Source organism: Gekko japonicus, unplaced genomic scaffold (genome assembly GCF_001447785.1).
Source record: "Gekko japonicus isolate JY-2015 unplaced genomic scaffold, Gekko_japonicus_V1.1 scaffold3925, whole genome shotgun sequence".
In the NCBI taxonomy this organism is placed as follows: Eukaryota; Metazoa; Chordata; class Lepidosauria; order Squamata; family Gekkonidae; genus Gekko; species Gekko japonicus.
In genome coordinates, this window is record NW_015176090.1 from 1,142 (window position 1) to 24,109 (window position 22,968).

At 50.5% G+C, this 22,968-nt stretch overlaps 2 protein-coding genes across 2 annotated transcripts; one reads left to right on the forward strand and one right to left on the reverse strand.

The window, feature by feature from the left end:
* Positions 1-720: 720 nt before the first annotated feature.
* LOC107123491 (zinc finger protein 490-like) lies at positions 721-1,400 on the reverse strand (the record flags this gene model as incomplete). The annotated part of the gene is made up of 2 exons (XM_015426743.1): positions 1,297-1,400; positions 721-911 (listed from the first exon to the last, which is right to left on the reverse strand). Coding segments are annotated over exons 1-2 (291 nt in total), but the record flags the coding sequence as incomplete, so codon positions are not given.
* A 3,646-nt stretch (positions 1,401-5,046) lies between these two features.
* LOC107123494 (BOLA class I histocompatibility antigen, alpha chain BL3-7-like) lies at positions 5,047-22,459 on the forward strand. The gene is made up of 6 exons (XM_015426746.1): positions 5,047-5,232; positions 11,492-11,764; positions 19,159-19,437; positions 21,070-21,366; positions 21,788-21,886; positions 22,261-22,459. The coding sequence occupies exons 1-5, from the start codon at positions 5,163-5,165 to the stop codon at positions 21,880-21,882; spliced, it is 1,014 nt and encodes a 337-aa protein (XP_015282232.1). The 5' UTR covers positions 5,047-5,162; the 3' UTR covers positions 21,883-21,886; positions 22,261-22,459.
* The last annotated feature ends 509 nt before the right edge of the window (positions 22,460-22,968 follow it).

Genomic DNA, 22,968 nt, shown 5'->3' on the forward strand with positions numbered 1-22,968 from the left:
GAGATGTGAAGGCCCGGAAAAAACCCCGGAAAAATTAGGGGGGGGGGGCGTTTTTTTTCTGGTTTTTTCCTGAAGCCTTTTTTGGTTTTTTTCAAAAAAATTGGAAAAATTGAAAAAAGAAAAGACAAGGGAAAAAAAATGATTATGGAACGTTTTATTTTAACATGATGAATAAAATATTTTAAGACAAGGTGTTCAAATATTTTCCAAATCATTTCTGTGCACTGACAAGCAAGTCCTAGGTTACAAATTGAACTCTCCAATGCAAGCACAAGATGCATTTCTTCCTTTAGGAGGTGCTATTGTCACGAGAAAAGAAAAAGGTTTCAGTTTTGTTTTTGCATGTGGGCAGGTATTCCGTTTGTAATAACTGTTTGGTCACACTATATTTTTAATATGCTAGTTGTGATAATTTCATGCCAAGTAAAAATGTCCATAGTCATATTTTATGTTCCTATAGTAACAGAATGACTTTCAATCTAGAAAAGACAAAAGAAGTGCTAATGTAGCATTTTTTTTCAATTTTTCCGAAAATTTCCGTTTTTTCCTGAAAAAAACTGGGGGGAAAAACTGGTTTTTTCCCGAGCTTCAAAATTTCCGGAAATTTTACATCTCTAATCCTGGTCACCGGCCACCCCTCCCTCTTTCACTCTTGTTCCTGCATATTTCCTCTCCTCCCCTCTTGTTGCCCAGACGCTGTGGATGAAAGCCAAAACTCACCTTTCCTGCAGACAAGCAAAGGCCAAATTCTCCCTCCAGCCAGGGGAAACAGGAAAGAAGAGAGCCCCCGGGGAACGGCAGGTCCCATGAATTTTCATCTCCATCTTGCGGGAAAACGGTGCCCTGGACACCTGGGGAAGGCAGGTCTGATCTCTCCGGTGCTCGCAAGTCCTTCTGGGAAATGTAGTCCCCTGCAACAGCAACAACCCACAGAGGATTTGGGAAAGTGAGGGCTTTTGGAATCTGGAAAGACGGTTTCACTGCCCCTTTGTTGTTCTGCGGGGCTCCTTCCCGTGTATTTGAATCAATCTTCCTTCTTGCTTTATCAAGCCCACCCCTTCCGTGATCTCTGTCCTCTTCAGACTCAATACAAAACTTACCACACAGCGGCGACCCAACGGCTTTACACTTCCTGCCCTGAGAACATCTTGTCCCTGAGAGGAAGCCTTATACCTCATGAACAAGAGAGGAAATAGGGTCGAACCACAAGAACAAAAAGGAAAGAGGCTCAAAGGAAGACGCCACCCCCTGCCCTTCTCTTACGTGTTCATAATGGAAGGGGGGGAAGAGCCTTACCCAGACAGGCCACGGTCTCGTAGTTTTCCTCCATCACTTCCCAGAAGAGTTTCCTCTGGCCTGGATCCAGCAGAGCCCATTCCTCCTCCGTGAAGAACATGGCGACGTCCTCAAAGGACACCTCTGGGGGTCTCTGAAAGAGGAAAACATGTCCCCACTTGAACATCTGCTCCTGCCCGAGCTCTCAAGAAAAAAGGATTCCATCGCCCACTCAGTTCATTAAAGGAATGCAAAACCGATGGACAAGAAAAACTGTATTAGGTGTGTGTGGGGTTTTAGCCTCTAACAGTTATAATATACTGAAAGCCTCCGAGGAATACGAATTCAGAAAACTGCACAAAATCGGGCTCCTCTTGCTCCAGTCCAATTACATGGGAAAGAAAGAACCCTGGCTGACTGTATAGCACCGTCTACGATACCATCTCGCACGTTTAATGCCCCCCAAAACATGAACATTGTGTTTCCAGAGAAGGTTTCTTGCTTTAAACTTTTTTCCCCCCCTGGAGAGGCTTTCTGTGTTACACTAAAACTCTGTAAGCATCAAGTGGACTAATACACTTGGGTCGATTTCCCCCCCTAACAAACCCTGAGGTCTGCTCACTCCAGGTTGTGTGACCCTCGGGGTTCCTTCCCGGGCGAGAGAGAGGCCGGGAACAGAACATCCAGCTCAAATTGGGGGGCGGGGGACCTTAGCGACCTTTCCGGCATTCTGCGTGGTGGGATGACGGCGGTTTGCACAAGCAATGCCCTTGAACTGCAAGGAAGCTATTGCACTGTAATGTATCAAACTCCGACCGCGTGTGCGGCTTGGTCGCCACGCGGTCATGCGAAGGCGGCTGAGCTTTGCTCTAACGAACAGTGGGCCAAGCAGATCCCAGCCCGCTCCAATCGGAGGGCTAGGCTCCAGGCCGAGATCCTATGGAACTCTCGGCCACTGTAAATAGCCTATAACTTGTGGGGGGGTGTTTTGGGTGTGGGTTGTTTGCCTTTATAAACCAGCCTGCGAGCCGGTAGCTTTCACCTTGTTCTGAGCTGAAATAAAGTATGGGAGCTGAATCGCTAGTAAGTCTCAGTACTTTTCACGCACCATCTCAAGAGATTTTGGATTTCATAGAACGGAAACTGTCAAGACTCCTGCAGCAATCAGTTCCCAACAGCTTTCATTCAAAGAAGTGAAGTTTGAGACACTGAAAGTATGCAGAGTGTTGTGTCCGCTGACCGCCACCGGAGGTCAGCGCACACTCCTGAGCTTCAGTCCGGCACAACAATGGGACTAGGATTCTAGTCCCTCCACTGGGGGGAACCAATGGGACCTTGGCGGGAGATTCAAACCCACCAATGGGACCAGGGGAAGCCCCTGGACTGTGTATATAGTTGGCCTGCCGGCCGTTAGTCCTTAGTCTTGTTGTGTACCAGTAAAGCCATGCTGATCACCACATCAGTTTCCATGCTTTCTTTACGCGTCTAACCCACTACACTTCACAGAGCCTAGTCTTAAGCATCACCGCCAGCGAGAGCAATGGATGAACACGGTTCAAGCAGAACCCCTGATGGCCTGGGGCCAGGTAGGAGCCCGCCAAAGTTAAGGGTCCCTGATTCCCAGGAGAAATACAACACCACGCAAGCAAGGTCAAACACTGAGCCGAGAAGGAAGGGTATTGAAAACAGATCAGCCAATATCATAATGCCCCTATATAAATCAATGGTGAGACCTCATTTGGAATACTGTGTGCAGTTCTGGTCACCACACCTTAAAAAGGATATTATAGCTTTGGAAAAAGTGCAGAAAAGGGCAACTCGAATGATAAAAGGGTTGGAACACTTTCCCTATGAGGAAAGGTTAAAGCGCTTAGGGCTCTTTAGCTTGGAGAAAAGACGACTGAGGGGTGACATGATCGAGGTTTATAAGATTATGCATGGGAAAGAGCAGGTAGAGAAAGAGGTACTTTTCTCCCTTTCTCACAATACAAGAACTCGTGGGCACTCCATGAAACTGCAGAGCGGTCGGGTTAGAACGGATAAAAGGAAGTACTTCTTCACCCAAAGAGTGATTAACACATGGAATTCACTGCCACAGGAAGTGGAGGCGGCTACAAGCATGGACGGCTTCAAAAGGGAATTGGATAAGCATATGGAGCAGAGGTCCATCAGTGGCTATTAGCCACAAGGTATAGATAGGGGCTCTGGGGCAACGGATGCTCTGTCTTCTTGGTGCTTGGGGGGGTCAACAGTGGGAGGGCTTCTAATGACCTGGCCCCACTGGTGGACCTCCTGATGGCACCTGGTATTTCTGGCCACTGTGTGACAGAGTGTTGGACTGGATGGGCCTTTGGCCTGATCCAACATTGGCGTCTCTTATGTTCTTATGAGAGATAACAGAAGCACTGGAGACACAGCAGAATCGAAAGTTAACCCTCCAAAGGCACCCCTCCACTCTCATGGCAGCTAGGAGAGCCAGAGGGCCTAGCTGACAGAAATGCTTTATAGAATCATAGAATGTTAAGAGTTGGGAGAGACCTTGGAGGTCATCTAGTCCAACCCCCTCCACTCTCTGCAGCCCTACATACCTACTTTAACCCAAAGATCTTGCTTTAACCCAGAGATCTTGCAGAAGAATTACTAAAGGGTGTGTGTGTGGGGGGGGAGATTATTTGTTTATATCTACAATAAAATGGGTTCAGGACGATTGCTGGAGTCGCCGTGCCAAAAAAGAAGGGAAGGGACGCCGCCTGGCCAAGATGAACAACAGAACATCCCTCTAGCATTTTGCAAAGGAAGTGGTGGGTTTACTCCCGAGAAGCCAGGCAGGCGGAAGCCATAGTTCCCTCTAAGCTGAGTTGGTGTGAGCTAGCTCACAGATTTTTAGCCTCCGGCTCACAGATTTTTGTCTTAGCTCAGGCAGGATGGCTCCAAAGCAAACTGATTTATGCAGCGGCCAAATCGCTCGCTCACACCTTTAATGCCAGCAGCTCACAAAGTAGAATTTTTGCTCACAAGACTCCATAGCTTAGAGGGAACATTGGCGGAAGCAGCAGAAGCCGGGAGCGTGGAGCGGGTCCCCCTCCTTCCCCAAACAAACCTTCAGACGACGGTCCCTGGGATGAGAGAAGGCAAAGGGTATTTCCTGGAAATCCGGTCCCAAGAGCAAAAGACGGCCAAACGCCTCCTGCAAACGGGAGCCCTGCGAGGCCAGCAGCAAGCACGGCGAGGAAGGAACGCTGCCGGATCAGACCGGGGGGGGGGGGGGGCCCCCCCCAAAATTTAAGGAAAAAATTCCCCGGGGGGCAATCTGCACGGGCGACTTGTTGCAGGGGAACCCATCCGAGGGGCTGGAGAATAAAAGCGCACGCCCCCCTCTCGCCCGGGGAAGTTTCTCCCTCCCTCCGGCAGCCTGTTCCTCTTCCGCTGGCCTCCAAAGCGTCTCTCCCCTCCCCCGATCTTGCCAAAGCGCCCTTTTAGGAAACCCTCCACCCACCTTTCCTGCAGACGTGCAAGATCCGGATTCTCCCTCCAGCCACCGGGGGGGGGGAGGAAGGAGAGAGGCGCTGCCGCCGCCCCCCAAGTCTCCAAATGCGCTTCCCCCCCACTTCAACAACTCCTGGAAAAGGGCAGGCTCGACCTCTCGGGCGCTCGCAAGGCCTTTGGGGGGATGTAGTTCCCTGCAGCTACCAGCCCCAGGTGGAAGAAGACTTTGGTCAAACTTCTAGGACGTCCCCCCCTCCTCCCTCCTCCCTCCCCGCCAGTCTTCGCTTTGCCTCTCTGCGCCCGTCTGAGTTCTCGCCCCGCCTCCCCTCCTTGCTCAGCATGCGGCTGTCGGAGGGAGACGAAGCGCAGCCCCTGCCTGAACGTCGAGGCTCCTGGTCGCGATGGGCTCCCTCGAGTGGCGCCTCTTGCCCCTGGGGGCAATCTTCTTCCTGCTGTTGCCTCGCAGAGCCGGTGAGTGCGTGCCTCCGGGGGCTGAGACCCCCCCCTCCTCGCGGGAGGGGAGCAGAATTCGCACCGAGGTCCATGCCTCTGCGTGTGTGCGCGCGCGCGTGCGGGGGATTCCCTTGGCGTGCAAAAAAGGGGGTCTGTTGCCAATCTGGGGATCCCTCCCCTCGGTCAAAGTCCCTTCCCGGTCGTCTCCGCGGTTTGGAAGCGCCTCGGGGCAGGCTCTGCGCCCCTTCTCTACCCTGCTCAGCGCTTGGCTCCCGCCTGCCAGCCGGGAAGGGGCTTCGGGCCCCTTCCCACCGCGGAAGGCAGTTTGGGCCCGGTTTGCTGTTGTCTTCCCCAACGCTCCCGCTAAGCCGTGGAGTCCTGTGAGCAAAAATTCCACTTTGTGAGCTCCTGGCGTTAAAGTGGTGAGCCAGCGGTTTGGCTACTACTGCATCAGTTGGTTGGCTGTGGAGCCCTCCTTCCTGAGCCAAGACAAAAACGTGTGATCTGGAGGCTAAAAAACTGTGAGCTAGCTCACAGGAACTCAGCTCAGGGGGAACACTGGTCTTCACTGGTTATGGAGGTTTTGGGAATACGGTTGGGGGGGGGGGGCTGTGACTGGTTATGGGTCTCCCAGGAGGCTTGTTCCATGCCCAAAGCTCTTGGCCTCCTTCCTTCTCCTTTGCTTCAGGCCCGTAAGCCAGGGTTTTAAAACTCAGGGGGCATTTAAATTTCTTAGGGGGCACTGGCTAATCGAATTAAGGGAATACCTGGCATTTTGCCAGCCACATTTAAAATTGAAGGCTTCTAGCCAGAAAAAAAGAGGGCTGGTGCTACTACTGTAAATATTTTTACAGTGTTTTCATGGAGAGCATTTCAGCCAGCATAATACAGGAGGCTTGTAAAGGTAAAGATTCCCTTGCTTGAAAGCCAGTCGAATCCGACTCTGGGGTTGCGGTGCTCATCTCCGTTTCAAAGCCGAAGAGCCAGCGCTGTCCAAAGACGTTTCCATGGTCATGTGGCCGGCATGACTAAACTTCGAGGCGCACGGAACGCTGTTACCTTCCCACCGAAGTGGTCCCTATTTATCTACTTGCAATTTCTTGCTTTCCAACTGCTAGGTTGCTAGGTAGGAGGCTTGTGCGCCTAGTTAAATAGATAACACTGGCCTGCTCCTAATACTAACACTCAAAATGGAACCAGAAGATAAAGTGCAAAAAATAAAGAAGTTAAGCACTGGTTTGCTCCTAACAGACATTGAACTGTATCAAGAGGCTGATGCCTTGCTATACAATAGGATTACTCCTGAGGAGGAGTGGGATGAAATGAGTTTATATCCGGGTGCTCATTGAGTATGATGGACTTTCCCTGTAATTGAATATGATGTATTTTCCTTGTAATTTTCTAAAGTTTTATTGAGAGTAGGATGGACTTCTCCTTGTAATTTTGTAAAGTTTGATTCATTGTACAACATAAGCTTGACTTAATGTTCTAGTCACTCCTGTCACAGCGTTTTGTGGTTTGTTGTTTTTTCCTCATGGATACCTGTTGATACCTTCTTGGTTTCTTCTGTGGTAGCTACGCACCTGCTTTGAGTACTCTTTCTGCAGCCTGAGGTCCCTCGGCCTGGGGGCTGGACTTGCACCTCCTGTCTGCAAAAAGCCCCGAACCTCTCTGAGAGTTGCACTCTATCTCTCCATGGCAGGCAGGATTGTGTCTGCCAGGCTTATCTCAGGGTTTTCAGACACAGCTGTGGGGAAACTGATAGCACATCAGAGGCTGTTTATGCGCTGTTTGGAGTCAGCTTCTTCCGGAGGCAGGAAGTGTCACCTGCTGCTGGGGGGGGGGGATAGGTATGCAGAAGAACAGGGGGGGGAGGCCTAGGGCAGGCGAGAAAGCTAATAACCCCGCAAAAGTGGTGGTGGGGGGAGGAGAACAGCACTAGGAAAAGCAAAGATGCCAGCAAGATCTTCAGTCTCACTTGGTTTTAGGCTGTCCTCCCAAGTGGCTCAAAGCAGAGGACAGAGGGCCCCGCCCTCCTCCTTGTTATCCTCAAAACCTTTTGGCACCCTGAGTGGGGGGGAGGCTTGCCTGGGGCCCCTACCCACAGCCCAGCCCAGACTGTGGAATTTGAACCTGGGTCTGTTACCTAAAGGAGCTGCGGTGGCTCAAGTGGTTAAAACGCTGAGCTGCAGGCTGTGGAAGGTCGGTAGTTCAGCCGTTCAAGACCCGAGTTGCCGCATGACGGAGTGAACCCCCATCTCTGGTTCCAGCTCCTGCCAACCGAGCAGTTCGAAAGCAAGAAATTGCAAGTAGAGAAATAGGGACCACTTCGGTGGGAAGGGAACAGCGTTCCGTGCGCCTTGGTGTTTAGTCATGCCGGCCACATGACCACGGAAACGTCTTCGGACAGCGCTGGCTCTTCGGCTTTGAAACAGAGATGAGCACCGCAACCCTAGAGTCAGACTCGACTGGCTTTCGAGCAAGGGAACCTTTACCTGTTACCTAAATGGCCCAGAGGTGTATATACTCTGGCCAAAGGAGTGTTGTCCTTTTAAGAATTCAGAAGCAATATTATCGGGCAAATATTATTGGGGTCATCTTGTCTGATGTATACTGAGGTCCAGGATTTGATCTAACGCCTCGTAAGGGTGTGCAGGCTCTTCGAATAAACAGTCAATGGTCTAAAGTTAAGAAGTGAAGGGTTTATTAAGAACTAGAACAATAGCAAAGGGAATCAGCAGAGTTTGAAACTTGCACGCACCCCCGCACTGAAGAAGTGTTCTGCAGATCCTAACTTCTGCTAGGCAAACATTACTAATATAAAAGGTAGAATGGTGGTGTGGAAGGGAAATGTCAAGGTATTTTATTAGCTTTAGTAATGGCATAGAGATGTAAGGTGCTTACTCATAGCTTTGATTAGTGAGCCCAAGGTTGACTGATCACATTTTTAATTAGATACTATATTTTAGGATAGGATCCGGCAGGGTAGCCGTGTCGGTTTGAAGCCGCAGAATCCAGTCTGAGTCCCGTGGCACCTTTAAGACCAACCACGTTTTATTCAAGGTGTGAGTTTACGTGTCCATGCGCACTTCGTCAGACACCCTGAAATGAAAATTAGCATAATGAAGATGTTTAAAATCTTCTCGTTGACCTCTGATCTCTTTGTGCCATTGTCCCAGACCGGGGTTGGTACCACATGATCTCTCGGAATAGATGGTTTCTTTTCCTTCTCTCCCTGTCAGGAACGTAGCTACACTCCAAACATACGGAAGAGTGAATTATGTTTGAGAACAGGATGGATGGATGCATTACAAATAACAGACTCTAGCCTCCTTCGTTTCTTCTTATCTATAGAAAAAGGAACTCTGTCTCTGCGCAGTGAGCAGCTAGGCAGTGGCCTACCTAGTCTATTTGGCACCCGGGGCAGATGAGTTTTGAACACCCACTCTACTGTTTATTTTAGTATACTGTTTGCCTAGCAGAAGTTAGGATCTGTAGAAGACTTCTTTAGTGTGGGGGGGTGCGTGCGTGTTTCCAACTCTGTATTCAGTCTGCTGATTCCCTTTGCCACTCTTCTATTTCTTAATAAATCCTTAACTTCTTAACTTTAGACCATTGTCTGTTTATATTCTAAGAACCTCCGCACCCTTAAGAGGCGTTCGATCAAATCCTGGACCTCGGTATACCCCAGGCAACATGGTCCCAATCAGTGTTCCCTCTAAGCTGAGTTAGTGTGAGCTAGCTCACAGCTTTTTAGCCTCCGGCTCACAGATTTTTGCCTGAGCTCAGGAAGGAGGGTTCCAGGGCAAACTAATTGATGCAGCAGCCAAATCGCTCGCTCACAACTTGAATGCCAGTCGCTCGCAAAGTCGAGTTTTTGCTCACAAGACTCCACAGCTTAGAGGGAACATTGGCTCCCAATAATATCTGCCCGCTAGGCTTCTAAATCCTTTAAAGGACACCACTCCTCTGGCCAGGGTATGTAGACCTCTGGGCCATTTGGGTAACAGACCCAGGTTCGAATTCCCCCATCGGATTCTCAGGGCAAGGGACGTTCAGAGGTGGTCTGCCAGTGCCTGCCTCCGTGTTGGCCCTTCTTTGTACCTGAGATCTGATGAGATCAGTCTAGGCGAGGGCTATCCAAGTTAGGGCACCTCCTCTATACGACAATATTTTCAGTAATTATTATTTTCATGAAATGAAAAGAACAATGGTAACAGTGAGGAAAATAGAGGCAGGCGGGTAGCCGTGTTGGTCTGAAGCCGCAAGACACTGTTTGGTCTTAAAGGTGCCGCTGGACCCGAACTTTGTTTCAGCGGCCAGAAAAGAAATGCAGACAGTGAGAAAAAATTATTTTATTGACCTTGGTATACATAATCATAGGAGCTGCGGTGGCTCAAGTGGTTAAGACGCTGAACTGCAGGCTGTGGAAGGTCGGTAGTTCAGCAGTTCGAGACCCGAGTGTGCCACATGATGGTGTGAGCTCCCGTCTCTAGGTCCAGCTCCTGCCAACCTAGCAGTTCGAAAGCAAGAAATTGCAAGTAGAGAAATAGGGACCACTTCAGTGGGAAGGTAACAGCGTTCCGTGGCCTTGGTGTTTAGTCATGCCGGCCACATGACCACGGAAATGTCTTCGGACAGCGCTGGCTCTTCGGCTTTGAAATGGAGATGGGCACCGCAACCCTAGAGTCGGACTTGACTGGCTTTTGTGCAAGGGAAACCTTTACCTTTACTATACATAATCATGCCTATTTAACAAATTCAGATTCAGGATCCTTTGCACCAAGACTTGGCCTTTGTGACGGGGGTCAGGATCCACTCCTTGTTTCTCTGGGTTTGGGGTGCTTGGGGGGGGGGAGAAGGTTTCTGGGATGTGTTCTGTGTGGTTGGAACGGAGGAATTACTGAGCTGGGGCTTTAGATCATCTGTGGAGCATCATTTTGGTGAGGAAGGATGGATGCCCCCCCCCCCCGCATGGGATGTGGGCAATGGAGACGAAAAGTGGGGGGTGCTGGGTGTTGGAAATGTATGTATTTACAAGGTTTGACAATCCAGTCATTATAGGGTTAACTTGTTTGCCTAGTATTGCTATTGTTTAGACTGACCTGGAAGAGAAACCTGGCACAGAGCCAATGGGGGATTAGCCCGGGGAAAAGTAGCTTCTATTGTGATACAGATTGGTTGTTTGTTTTCAGGTGACTTCCTATCTAGGGGTCGAGAAGAAGGACAGATTCTCCATTATCTGTGTGTCAGTGTTGAACTATAGGCAGCTTAGAAAATGTAGCTGTTAGATGTTCTGTTTATTTGTAGCTTTCCCGTGTACCTTTACCCTTAGAAATAAAGGTTTTTAAAAGCAAAGAAATCTCTTCTTTCCAATAGAACAAGATCCATTGATACTCTGAGTAATTTAAATACTTTTGACTATTTTTACAACACTGGGGAGCTTTGCTGGCATGCCCCTCACATCTGGGGCCATGTCACCCACAGTGGAGCCAATAAACGTGGACATTCCAAGGGCTAAATGTTGAGGATAGGTTTGGGGTTGTCCTGAATCTCTCTTGAAACCAATGAGACTCCGGATTCATAGAATCATAGAGCTGGAAGGGGCCATACAGGCTGTCTAGTCCAACCCCCCCCTGCTCAAGGCAGGATCAGCCTAGAGAGCATCCATGACAAGTGTTTGTCCAGCCGCTGCTTGAAGACTGGCAGTGAGGAGGCGCTCACCACCTCCCGAGGCGGCTGATTTCCTGGCTCTCTCCAGTGCCTCTCTCCGAGTACCCTTGTCCCAAGTCTCATTTCTGGGAAGGGGGAATCTCCCTTTTCCCCTCTCCCATTCTGCACAGAAGAGAAGAAGAGGAGGAGATTGGATTCATGCCCCGCCCTTCACTACCCAGAGGTGTCTCAGAGCGGCTTACAGACTCCTTTCCCTTCTCCTCCCCACAACAGACACCCTGTGAGACAGGTGGGGCTGAGAGAGCTCTGACAGAAACGGCTCTTTTTTCAAGAACAGCTCTGACAGAACTATGGCTTGCCCAAGGTCATCCAGCAGGTGCATGTGGAGGAGTGGGGAATCAAACCCGGCTCTCCCAGATTAGAGTCCGGGCACTTAACCACTACACCAAACTGGTGCTTTGACAAAGTGGTTGAGCGAAAGCCTCCCCTTCCCGCTTTTTTTGTATGGATCACCACAAGAAGGAGGGGAGGGTGCCCTTCGGTAGATCAGATGTTCCCTCTGCTGCAGTCCCCCCCCCAACTGCCCCTCTGTCTTCTTTCCCAGACTTCTCCCCCTCACACTCGCTGAGGTATTTCGACATGGCCGTCTGGGAGCCAGGCTGGCGGGTGCCCCAGTTCACCGCCTTGGTGTACATGAACGACCAGCTCATCGGCCGCTACGACAGAAACATCGACGAGTGCGTGCCTCAGTCGCCCTGGATAGAGGAGATCCACAAAGATGACACCCACTTCTGGTTAAGGAACACGGGAGGGAATTTTGCCATAACTTTACTCACAGATATGATGATGCTGAAGGACCGTTACAACCGGAGCAGGGGTGAGTGGAGAGCAGGAGGTATTACCCCAAATGCTATATTTGTTCAGAAAGGCTGTCTCCTATTTATTAGGGGAATTAGCAAGGAGACAGAGCTTGCAAGAGGGGGGGGGTAATCTAGCGAGATTGTCTACCAGCGTTGACGGGCATTTTCCCCTTAGAGAAACTCTCTCTCACACACACATGTTCTGTTCTTGTACCCAGGACAGAACAGAACAGAAAACCTTTATTGGCATAACATAGATAAACCAGAACAAAGGAAAAATTTAAGGGGTAGTACTAAAACAACGCCAACCAATATTCCCAATATCTCAAAATACAAAGCAATCCTAACATGGTTTACAAGATTTACAAAGTACTACTCTTGACTTCCATACATAAATCAAAAATTCAGCGACAGATAATGTTATTGCTGGACTCTTGTCTGCTAGAAAGAAATTTTTAAAACTCTCAGAATTAGCCAGTCAGTTGCTTAATCAGAAAAGATTATTTTTACTGAAAGAATACTAATAAATTGCACAGAGACGGAAATAAAACACACGTTGAAAACATACACACAAGATGATAGAGACAAGAGAGGTAGCAGGTATATAGAGGGCTGTTTGGAAGAAATTATAGTTACCTATCCAGATGTGCAGAAGTCCGCAGAAGAGAGGCTGTGAAGATGGGAAGGAACCCAAATGAACTTGGGGGTGAACTGTCAGCAAGGCGCCCAGGGCAGACACACTTTGCATGGGGCGGAGCCTGTGCAGATACAGGGCGGAATGATACCTGAGGGCATGGTGACACAGTTGCCCCCAAAACAATGTCCTGGTGTGCTTTTAGTTAAGAGTAGAACAATATAGAGGAAACGCTATGAATGGCGTTCCCAGGCATTAACAAAGACAGAGCAAAGCATGATATTTTGCATGAGTGTGGCTGAACGGGGTTGTCCAATGCAAGCTGAAACAATGTTTCCTGTTGCAATGCTGACAAAAGCAAAGATGTTAACGTTTCTAATTAGGCTGATGCTTTCCTTGATGACCTTTGGGAGGAGGACAGGGAGGGCTATCAGGGGGTATGAACAGCACCAATTAATTAGCGTAAACATATTGGGAAGGACATATCCAGGTGTGCCGAGCGTATTTCTTTAAAGTGGGAAAACAGAGCTGCCAACCCAACGGATGCCCTGAAGTCACCTTCCCAAAATAGACGTTTTAAACTTGTTGTTTGCTGGCATCCATTTTGTTTGGCCCTGCTCCATCTCGAGCCTACTGCATGTGTCTCAGTCACATCCTGGCCCTACTCCTAGGCCAGACTGCAGTGTGTACGCACACACACATACATGGCTCCTGGGGGTGAAAATATGATGAACATAAGAACAGAAGAGAAGCCAGTGTTGGATCAGGCCAATGGCCCCTCCAGTCCAACACTCTGTGTCACACAGTGGCCAGAAATACCAGGTGCCATCAGGAGGTCCAGCAGTGGGGCCAGGACACTAGAAGCCCTCCCACTGTTGCCTCCCCCCCAAATACCAAGAATACAGAACATCACTTGCCCCAGACCAAGAGCTCCTAAGAACATAAGAGAAGCCAACGTTGGATCAGGCCAATGGCCCCTCCAGTCCAACACTCTGTGTCACACAGTGGCCCAAAACACCAGGTGCCATCAGGAGGTCCAGCAGTGGGGCCAGGACACTAGAAGCCCTCCCACTGTTGCCTCCCCCCCAAGGACCAAGAATACAGAACATCACTTGCCCCAGACCAAGAGCTCCTAAGAACATAAGAGAAGTCAATGTTGGATCAGGCCAATGGGCCATCCAGTCCAACAGTCTGTGTCACACAGTGGCCCAAAACACCAGGTGCCATCAGGAGGTCCAGCAGTGGGGCCAGGACACTAGAAGCCCTCCCACTGTTGCCTCCCCCCCAAGGACCAAGAATACAGAACATCACTTGCCCCAGACCAAGAGCTCCTAAGAACATAAGAGAAGTCAATGTTGGATCAGGCCAATGGGCCATCCAGTCCAACAGTCTGTGTCACACAGTGGCCCAAAACACCAGGTGCCATCAGGAGGTCCAGCAGTGGGGCCAGGACACTAGAAGCCCTCCCACTGTTGCCTCCCCCCCCAAGGACCAAGAATACAGAACATCACTTGCCCCAGACCAAGAGCTCCTAAGAACATAAGAGAAGCCAACGTTGGATCAGGCCAATGGCCCCTCCAGTCCAACACTCTGTGTCACACAGTGGCCCAAAACACCAGGTGCCATCAGGAGGTCCAGCAGTGGGGCCAGGACACTAGAAGCCCTCCCACTGTTGCCTCCCCCCCAAGGACCAAGAATACAGAACATCACTTGCCCCAGACCAAGAGCTCCTAAGAACATAAGAGAAGCCAACGTTGGATCAGGCCAATGGCCCCTCCAGTCCAACACTCTGTGTCACACAGTGGCCCAAAACACCAGGTGCCATCAGGAGGTCCAGCAGTGGGGCCAGGACACTAGAAGCCCTCCCACTGTTGCCTCCCCCCCAAGGACCAAGAATACAGAACATCACTTGCCCCAGACCAAGAGCTCCTAAGAACATAAGAGAAGCCAACGTTGGATCAGGCCAATGGCCCCTCCAGTCCAACACTCTGTGTCACACAGTGGCCCAAAACACCAGGTGCCATCAGGAGGTCCAGCAGTGGGGCCAGGACACTAGAAGCCCTCCCACTGTTGCCTCCCCCCCAAGGACCAAGAATACAGAACATCACTTGCCCCAGACCAAGAGCTCCTAAGAACATAAGAGAAGCCAACGTTGGATCAGGCCAATGGCCCCTCCAGTCCAACACTCTGTGTCACACAGTGGCCCAAAACACCAGGTGCCATCAGGAGGTCCAGCAGTGGGGCCAGGACACTAGAAGCCCTCCCACTGTTGCCTCCCCCCCAAGGACCAAGAATACAGAACATCACTTGCCCCAGACCAAGAGCTCCTAAGAACATAAGAGAAGCCAACGTTGGATCAGGCCAATGGCCCCTCCAGTCCAACACTCTGTGTCACACAGTGGCCCAAAACACCAGGTGCCATCAGGAGGTCCAGCAGTGGGGCCAGGACACTAGAAGCCCTCCCACTGTTGCCTCCCCCCCAAGGACCAAGAATACAGAACATCACTTGCCCCAGACCAAGAGCTCCTAAGAACATAAGAGAAGCCAACGTTGGATCAGGCCAATGGCCCCTCCAGTCCAACACTCTGTGTCACACAGTGGCCCAAAACACCAGGTGCCATCAGGAGGTCCAGCAGTGGGGCCAGGACACTAGAAGCCCTCCCACTGTTGCCTCCCCCCCAAGGACCAAGAATACAGAACATCACTTGCCCCAGACCAAGAGCTCCTAAGAACATAAGAGAAGCCAACGTTGGATCAGGCCAATGGCCCCTCCAGTCCAACACTCTGTGTCACACAGTGGCCCAAAACACCAGGTGCCATCAGGAGGTCCAGCAGTGGGGCCAGGACACTAGAAGCCCTCCCACTGTTGCCTCCCCCCCAAGGACCAAGAATACAGAACATCACTTGCCCCAGACCAAGAGCTCCTAAGAACATAAGAGAAGCCAACGTTGGATCAGGCCAATGGCCCCTCCAGTCCAACACTCTGTGTCACACAGTGGCCCAAAACACCAGGTGCCATCAGGAGGTCCAGCAGTGGGGCCAGGACACTAGAAGCCCTCCCACTGTTGCCTCCCCCCCAAGGACCAAGAATACAGAACATCACTTGCCCCAGACCAAGAGCTCCTAAGAACATAAGAGAAGCCAACGTTGGATCAGGCCAATGGCCCCTCCAGTCCAACACTCTGTGTCACACAGTGGCCCAAAACACCAGGTGCCATCAGGAGGTCCAGCAGTGGGGCCAGGACACTAGAAGCCCTCCCACTGTTGCCTCCCCCCCAAGGACCAAGAATACAGAACATCACTTGCCCCAGACCAAGAGCTCCTAAGAACATAAGAGAAGCCAACGTTGGATCAGGCCAATGGCCCCTCCAGTCCAACACTCTGTGTCACACAGTGGCCCAAAACACCAGGTGCCATCAGGAGGTCCAGCAGTGGGGCCAGGACACTAGAAGCCCTCCCACTGTTGCCTCCCCCCCAAGGACCAAGAATACAGAACATCACTTGCCCCAGACCAAGAGCTCCTAAGAACATAAGAGAAGCCAACGTTGGATCAGGCCAATGGCCCCTCCAGTCCAACACTCTGTGTCACACAGTGGCCCAAAACACCAGGTGCCATCAGGAGGTCCAGCAGTGGGGCCAGGACACTAGAAGCCCTCCCACTGTTGCCTCCCCCCCAAGGACCAAGAATACAGAACATCACTTGCCCCAGACCAAGAGCTCCTAAGAACATAAGAGAAGTCAACGTTGGATCAGGCCAATGGCCCCTCCAGTCCAACACTCTGTGTCACACAGTGGCCCAAAACACCAGGTGCCATCAGGAGGTCCAGCAGTGGGGCCAGGACACTAGAAGCCCTCCCACTGTTGCCTCCCCCCCAAGGACCAAGAATACAGAACATCACTTGCCCCAGACCAAGAGCTCCTAAGAACATAAGAGAAGCCAACGTTGGATCAGGCCAATGGCCCCTCCAGTCCAACACTCTGTGTCACACAGTGGCCCAAAATACCAGGTGCCCCATCAGGAGGTCCAGCAGTGGAGCCAGGACACTAGGAGTCCTCTCCCACTGTTGCCCTCCCACTGTTGCCCCCCCCCCAAGGACCAAGAATACAGAGCATCACTTGCCCCAGACCAAGAGCTCCTATCTATACCTTGTATAGATATAGGTATAATGGGACGCCTCATGAGTTTTCTTGATAGTCTAAATTCATCACAGAAAGAGCTGGTTTGTGCCCACTTGTGGCACTGTACAACCCATGGTCGGGCAGCTGTGTGCGGGATATGGATCCCTGGCCTCTCAGTTCAAGGCTCCCAGGAAGCCGTTGTTGGGTTAGGCCCTTCTCTGCCAGAGACCCTGGTGAGCCACAGGTAGCCCCAGCAGAAACGGTGCTGAGCTGGATACAGAGAAGGACTCACACTGTGCCAAGTGCCTTCCTGTAAATCCCAAAATAAATAAATAAATAAATAAATTATGGAAACCCCTGCTCTCTGTTCTGACTGTGGGGTTGCCACGGAGCGAAGGCTGGAGCTGGATTCTTGTGGGTCACCGTGATGCGTGCTGGAAGCCTCCACAGCCGGGTTGTCTCTTGCCATTGAGCCTGGAATGGCCACAGTTCGTTCCTTTGGGTTTTATAGGCTTTCTGGATAATGCCAGGGCCCACCTTGTGCTGTATTATTTTTCCCGGGCGGGGGGGGGAGGGCGTGCCTGTGTTGTTTTCCCCACTTTCTTGGGCCTGATCTGTGCCCATTTTTCAAATTTAGAGTGGAATTGGAATGCTTGGTTGTCCAGTACTGTTTGGAGTAACCCCTGAATGGGTGTATTGGAGTGTTTTGGGTGGGTTTTGTTTCATTGTTCTCTGGTTTTATAACCCACTTTTACTACATTGTATAGTTTGTTGTCAAAAGCAGCTGCGGTGGCTGAGTGGTTAAGATGCTGAACTGCAGACCGGAAGGCCAGTAGTTTGGCAGTTCAAGACCCGAGTGCCGCATGACTCGGGTCGTCCCATCTCTGGTCCCAGCTCTTGTCAACCTAGCAGTTCAAAAAGCAAGAAATTGTAAGTAGATAAATAGGTGCCACTTCGGTGGGAAGGTAATGGCGTTCCGTGCACCTCGGCGTCTAGTCATGCCAGCCATATGACCATGGAAACGTCTTCGGACAGCGCTGGCTCTTTGGCTTGGAAACGGAGATAAGCACCACCCCCTAGAGTCGGAGTCGACTGGCTTTCGAGCAAGGGAAACCTTTACCTTATAGTTTGTTGTATACATTACACCGGTCTTTTTCCATTGCAGTCTGCCTTGAGACACAATGAGAAACAAGGACTATAAATGAAGTAAAGAGCTGATTTAAACAAAACAAAATAATCAAAAGTTTTCAGGAGGAAGGACCGAGAGCTTCTTTCGATCTTATTTTCCCCAGTAGGAGTGAGACCCTTACATTCCTTAGTCAGAGGGCTGGGGTGACTCTCTCTCTAGGTCTCTGACTCTGAAAGCCACCATGATATAGCAGTTAGATTGTCATACTAGGATCTGGGACCCCCCAGGTTCAAACCTAGGGCTGCTCACACACTGTCAGCCTAACCCACCTCACATGGTTGATGTGGGAAAGAAATGGAGGAAGACCCATGTGTGCTGCTCCGGGTTCCTTTGAGTAAGGGCAGGATTCACGGTGGTGAAAACCAGGGAGGATTGTGAGGCACTCCAGAGGGATCTGTCAAGGATGGGCGAGTGGGTGTCAACATGGCAAATGGGGTTCAGTGTGGCCAAGTGCAAGGTGATGCACATTGGAGCCAAAAATCCTAACTATAAATACACGTTGATGGGGTCTGAACTGGCAGAGACTGATCAAGAGAGAGATCTTGGAGTAGTAGTAGATAAGTCACTGAAAATGTCGAGACAGTGTGTGACTGCAATAAAGAAGGCCAATGCTATGCTGGGGATTATTAGGAAGGGTATTGAAAACAGATCAGCCAATATAATAATGCCCCTATATAAATCAATGGTGAGACCTCATTTGGAATACTGTGTGCAGTTCTGGGCACCACACCTTAAAAAAGATATTATAGCTTTGGAAAAAGTGCAGAAAAGGGCAACTCAAATGATAAAAGGGTTGGAACACTTTCCCTATGAGGAAAGGTTAAAGCGCTTAGGGCTCTTTAGCTTGGAGAAAAGACGACTGAGGGGTGACATGATCGAGGTTTATAAGATTATGCATGGGAAAGAGCAGGTAAAGAAAGAGGTACTTTTCTCCCTTTCTCACAATACAAGAACCCGTGGGCACTCCATGAAATTGCTGAGCGGTCGGGTTAGAACGGATAAAAGGAAGTACTTCTTCACCCAAAGAGTGATTAACACATGGAATTCACTGCCACAGGAAGTGGTGGCGGCTACAAGCATGGACGGCTTCAAAAGGGAATTAGATAAGCATATGGAGCAGAGGTCCATCAGTGGCTATTAGCCACAAGGTATAGCTAGGGGCTCTGGGGCAAGTGATGCTCTGTCTTCTTGGTGCTTGGGGGGGGGGTCAACAGTGGGAGGGCTTCTAATGTCCTGGCCCCACTGCTGGACCTCCTGATGGCACTGGTATTTCTGGCCACTGTGTGACACAGAGTGTTGGACTGGATGGGCCTTTGGCCTGATCCAACATTGGCGTCTCTTATGTTCTTATGAAAGCAAGAAATTGCAAGTAGATAAATAGGTACCACTTCGGTGGGAAGGTAACAGCATTCAAAAACTTGCACTATACAAAATGCACTGACTGCCTCTGCCTTGCACGTCTTCTTCAGGGATACAAACCTTGCAGGTGATCTTCGGCTGTGAACTGAGTGGGGACAATCCTACCCCAAGAGGGTTTGTGAAGTACGGCTACAACGGAAAGGATTTCCTCAGTTTGGAGCATGAGATGCTCACCTGGACAGCGATGGAGACGGAGGCCAAGCCCATCAAGAGGGAGTGGGAGGCCGATGAGAGCCGTCGAAAATTCTGGACGTTTTTCCTGGAGGAGATCTGCATGGAGGGGCTGCGAACACACTTGCGCTACGGGGAAGTGGATTTGCTGAAGAAAGGTGAGGATGGGGAATTATTACAAAGGCAGAAGAGGGCCCCCCCCCCCGATATTTGGGCAAGGAGACGGAACTCTTCCTCAAGGCTCTGCAGTGGACAGGAGGTGAAGGCCTGGCCACTGGCTAAATTAGCTACAGCCTCCAAAATGGTGGCTGATCCCTCACAGGATTCCCTCAGCTTGAAAGAGATAAGGGGCTGTTTTGGTTGACTAAGCAACCTTATTGGTCACTCAGGTGCATGGAAGGTGGCCCTGTGCAGACTTGGGGGCCCCACCAGAAGGAATCACCAAGACAACCTTTTCTTTCAGCTGTCCACCACAACCCCCAAATCTCCTTCCTAGCCAGTCAGGAACCCATCAAAGTTTAGTTAAAGTTATCAGAGCGGGGGTTGCCCAAAGATGCATATCTTTATTTTTACTTTGGCTGAAGTTCATTTGCCATGCATTCAACCAACTTAGAGAGATCCTCGGTGTGTGTTATGTTCTATCCGTATGGCGACCCTATAAATCAATAAGCTCCAAAACATCCTGTCATTAATAGGGATGGGCACAAATTGGGAAAATGTGGTTCAGTCTGATTCATGGTTCGTGGCATGCCCGATTCACGAACCACAAACCATCATGAACTTCTAGGGGCTAAATGAACTGGTTTGGTTCGTGATGTGGTAGATCACCCACCCCCAGCATTCTAGAGACACCAAACTCACAGAGGATCTCTGGCTGATTCTCCTTTATGTGTCCTCCAAGTTTGGTGAGGATTGGATTTACAGGGTCCAAGCTACGGCTCCCAAAAGGAGGTGACCCCAGGCAAATGCTTTCTGGGAAATGAAAGGCACAGATTCAGGAGTGTATAGAATGGATCCTGTGCAAGATAGAGACAGCAAACAGGATCTCCAGGTAACTCTCCTCTACCTGCCCTACAAGTATGGTGAGGATTGGATTTACAGAGTCCAGGTTACAACCCCCCAAAGAAGGTGTCCTTATACTCCATTGTTTCCAAGCCTCTGCTTGGGATGTAGAAGGTCCCAGGTTCAATCCCTGGCTTCTCCGGTTAAAGGGTCTACTAGTAGGTGATATGAAAGACCGTTCTCCCCCTGACAGCTGCCACCAGTCTGAGTAGACAAGACAGAGTCTGATGAATAGAGGATCTCATGCAGTATAAGGCAGCGTCATGTGTATGCACGTTTGGGCCTTTGGGCCTACAAGGAAGTCCCCGTTCGGGAAGAGGGCCTACATTACAGGAGGACCTTTGGCTTTTGATCTCCCACCATTTGTATTTCCGGGAGATCTCCGGGACCCACTTGGAGGTTGGTAACCCCCGCCTGCACCATGTTTCCCTCTGCAAGCGTCTGTGGCCTGCTCATCCCCCCCCCCCCGTGACCTTTCTCTCCCAATGCCCATTTCTAGCTCCACCCACCTAGATGATCCGGACCAATTGTAATGTCTTGGGAACCTCTGAGGCAGTGACACCCCCACGATCTGTGCCGTGGAGTGTTCCAGTAGTTGGGAACGCTCCGGCCATGGGATGTCCCACTTTAGGACAGGGGTGCAAGTAGAGAGCCGCTTGAGCGTCCTTTTCAGCATCCCTTCTGTAAAGATGTTGCCTTGACAGGGACTAACACTGACGTTTTCACAGAGCCCCCGACGGTGAAGGTGACGCGCAAGGCAGGCAACGACGGCCTGGAGACCCTCGTTTGCTGGCTCGGCGGCTTCTACCCCAAGGAGATTGACATAACGTGGCAGAAGGACGGGGAGGACCGGACGCCGGACACCTTGACGGGGGGCGTCGTCCCCAACGCAGACGGGACCTACCACACCTGGCTGAGCATTGAGGTGGAGGCCGAGGAGAGGGGCCGCTATCGGTGTCATGTGGAACACGACGGCCTGCAGGAGCCGCTGGACTTGGCCTGGGAGGAGCCCAGTGAGAGACAGCGTAAGGGGAGAAGGGCTGGCTGGTTTGGGGAGGGGCGGACGATTCTGGGAGGAGGATTTACACCAGAGAGGAAGGGCCGGTAACAACAAGAGACTCCCCAGGAAAGGGAAAAGTTGTACACACGCACACAGACACACAGATAAACACACACCTGTGTAGGGTCTTGCATCTCTTTGGGTCCCAGAGCAGGGGATGGGCTCCACTCTTCAAGGGCTGAGGGAGCTGGGTAGGCCCACGGTAGGTTATCATCGCAGGCCTCCAGGGAAGCTGACACAGCCTCTTTTTTGAAACGTCCCTCTTCTCATGATCCAGCTCTAGAGGCACCCACTTAGTTGGTTCAGTCCCAGGTTCGCTCCCTCTCTTGCTGGGGCCTCGCTGAGCTGCCACCAGTCAGAATAATCTCTTTTCTTTTTTTTAACAGCTGCGTCCTCTGTGTCCGACTTGGGGTTCACTGGGAGAGGCCTCGTGGGGGTCACCATTGGTGCCATCTTGCTGGGGGCCACTGTCCTCTTCTGAATCCGTAAGTCAATCCGTAAGTTCATTCAGTGGGGGAGCCTCATTCAGTTTTGTGGCCTCTGACCGAGAAAGCACTGAGGGCATCCAGCACTGGCACCTGAGGGCCCCAAAATCTTGGGGTGTCCCCCAGCACCCTCCCCTGAAAAGTGCCACACTTACGGACTAGAAAAGGAGAGTTTCGCGCCCAGAAGGATTCTTGGCAGTACAAACAGTTGGCCACAGAGCTTCAGGGATACTCTCTTTCGGCAAGCGACTGAAGGAGTATCTGATGGGGAAGAACTGGGGGAGGGTCTGAGAGCATTTTCTTGGACTTGGGGTGATGCTAGATGACCTCTGGGGGTCCCTTCAACTTCTGAGGCTCTGATTCTGTGTCTGCAGGAAGACGTTGAGAAGATGGTGTCAAGACAGAGAGCACCTTAAGGGAATTTTCTAGCCTGTTCCAGCTGAAGCGACATCATTTCTGAATTAACTCCACTGTTCCGCACAGTTCCTTGATTTACTGCAGGTGCCGGTCACCTCCTGTTGGGTGATAGTGAGATATTGAAAAAATGGTATTTAGCAGAGATAAGATAGTCCAGCAGAGCCAGAGTAAAATAATTCAGACTGAGAGTCCATGTGTGATTAAAATATAAAGATTTTACTAAATTCTAGCATGGGAAGGGTAACTGGGATGAAAATAACAACAGAGCATAATTGGCTACATCCTTACTCTACAAAGACAAAACTAAAAGAGAGAGATTATGGCTGCTCTTCTTGTTCTTCAGAACACCAAACAAAGACGGGAAGCCATAAAATGGTAATACACCTTGACACTTTAGTCCCAATCAAATCCCTACCTCAGGGAGAAAATTCCTGGGCTTTCTACATCTAAAGAACATTGGTTACATGAGAAACATGTGACTTCCTGTGAGTAACATAAACAAACATTTAACCCCAGATATACTGAGTGTTTTCAACTTGTAATACCCAACATCTCCCACCCAGGCAGATATTCGGCAAGGTCCTCCATCCAGGCCCATTAATTCGGCTCATTTAATTCAGCTGTGGATCTGGTGGTGGGTGGGGATTTGCTCTCACCTGGAAGAT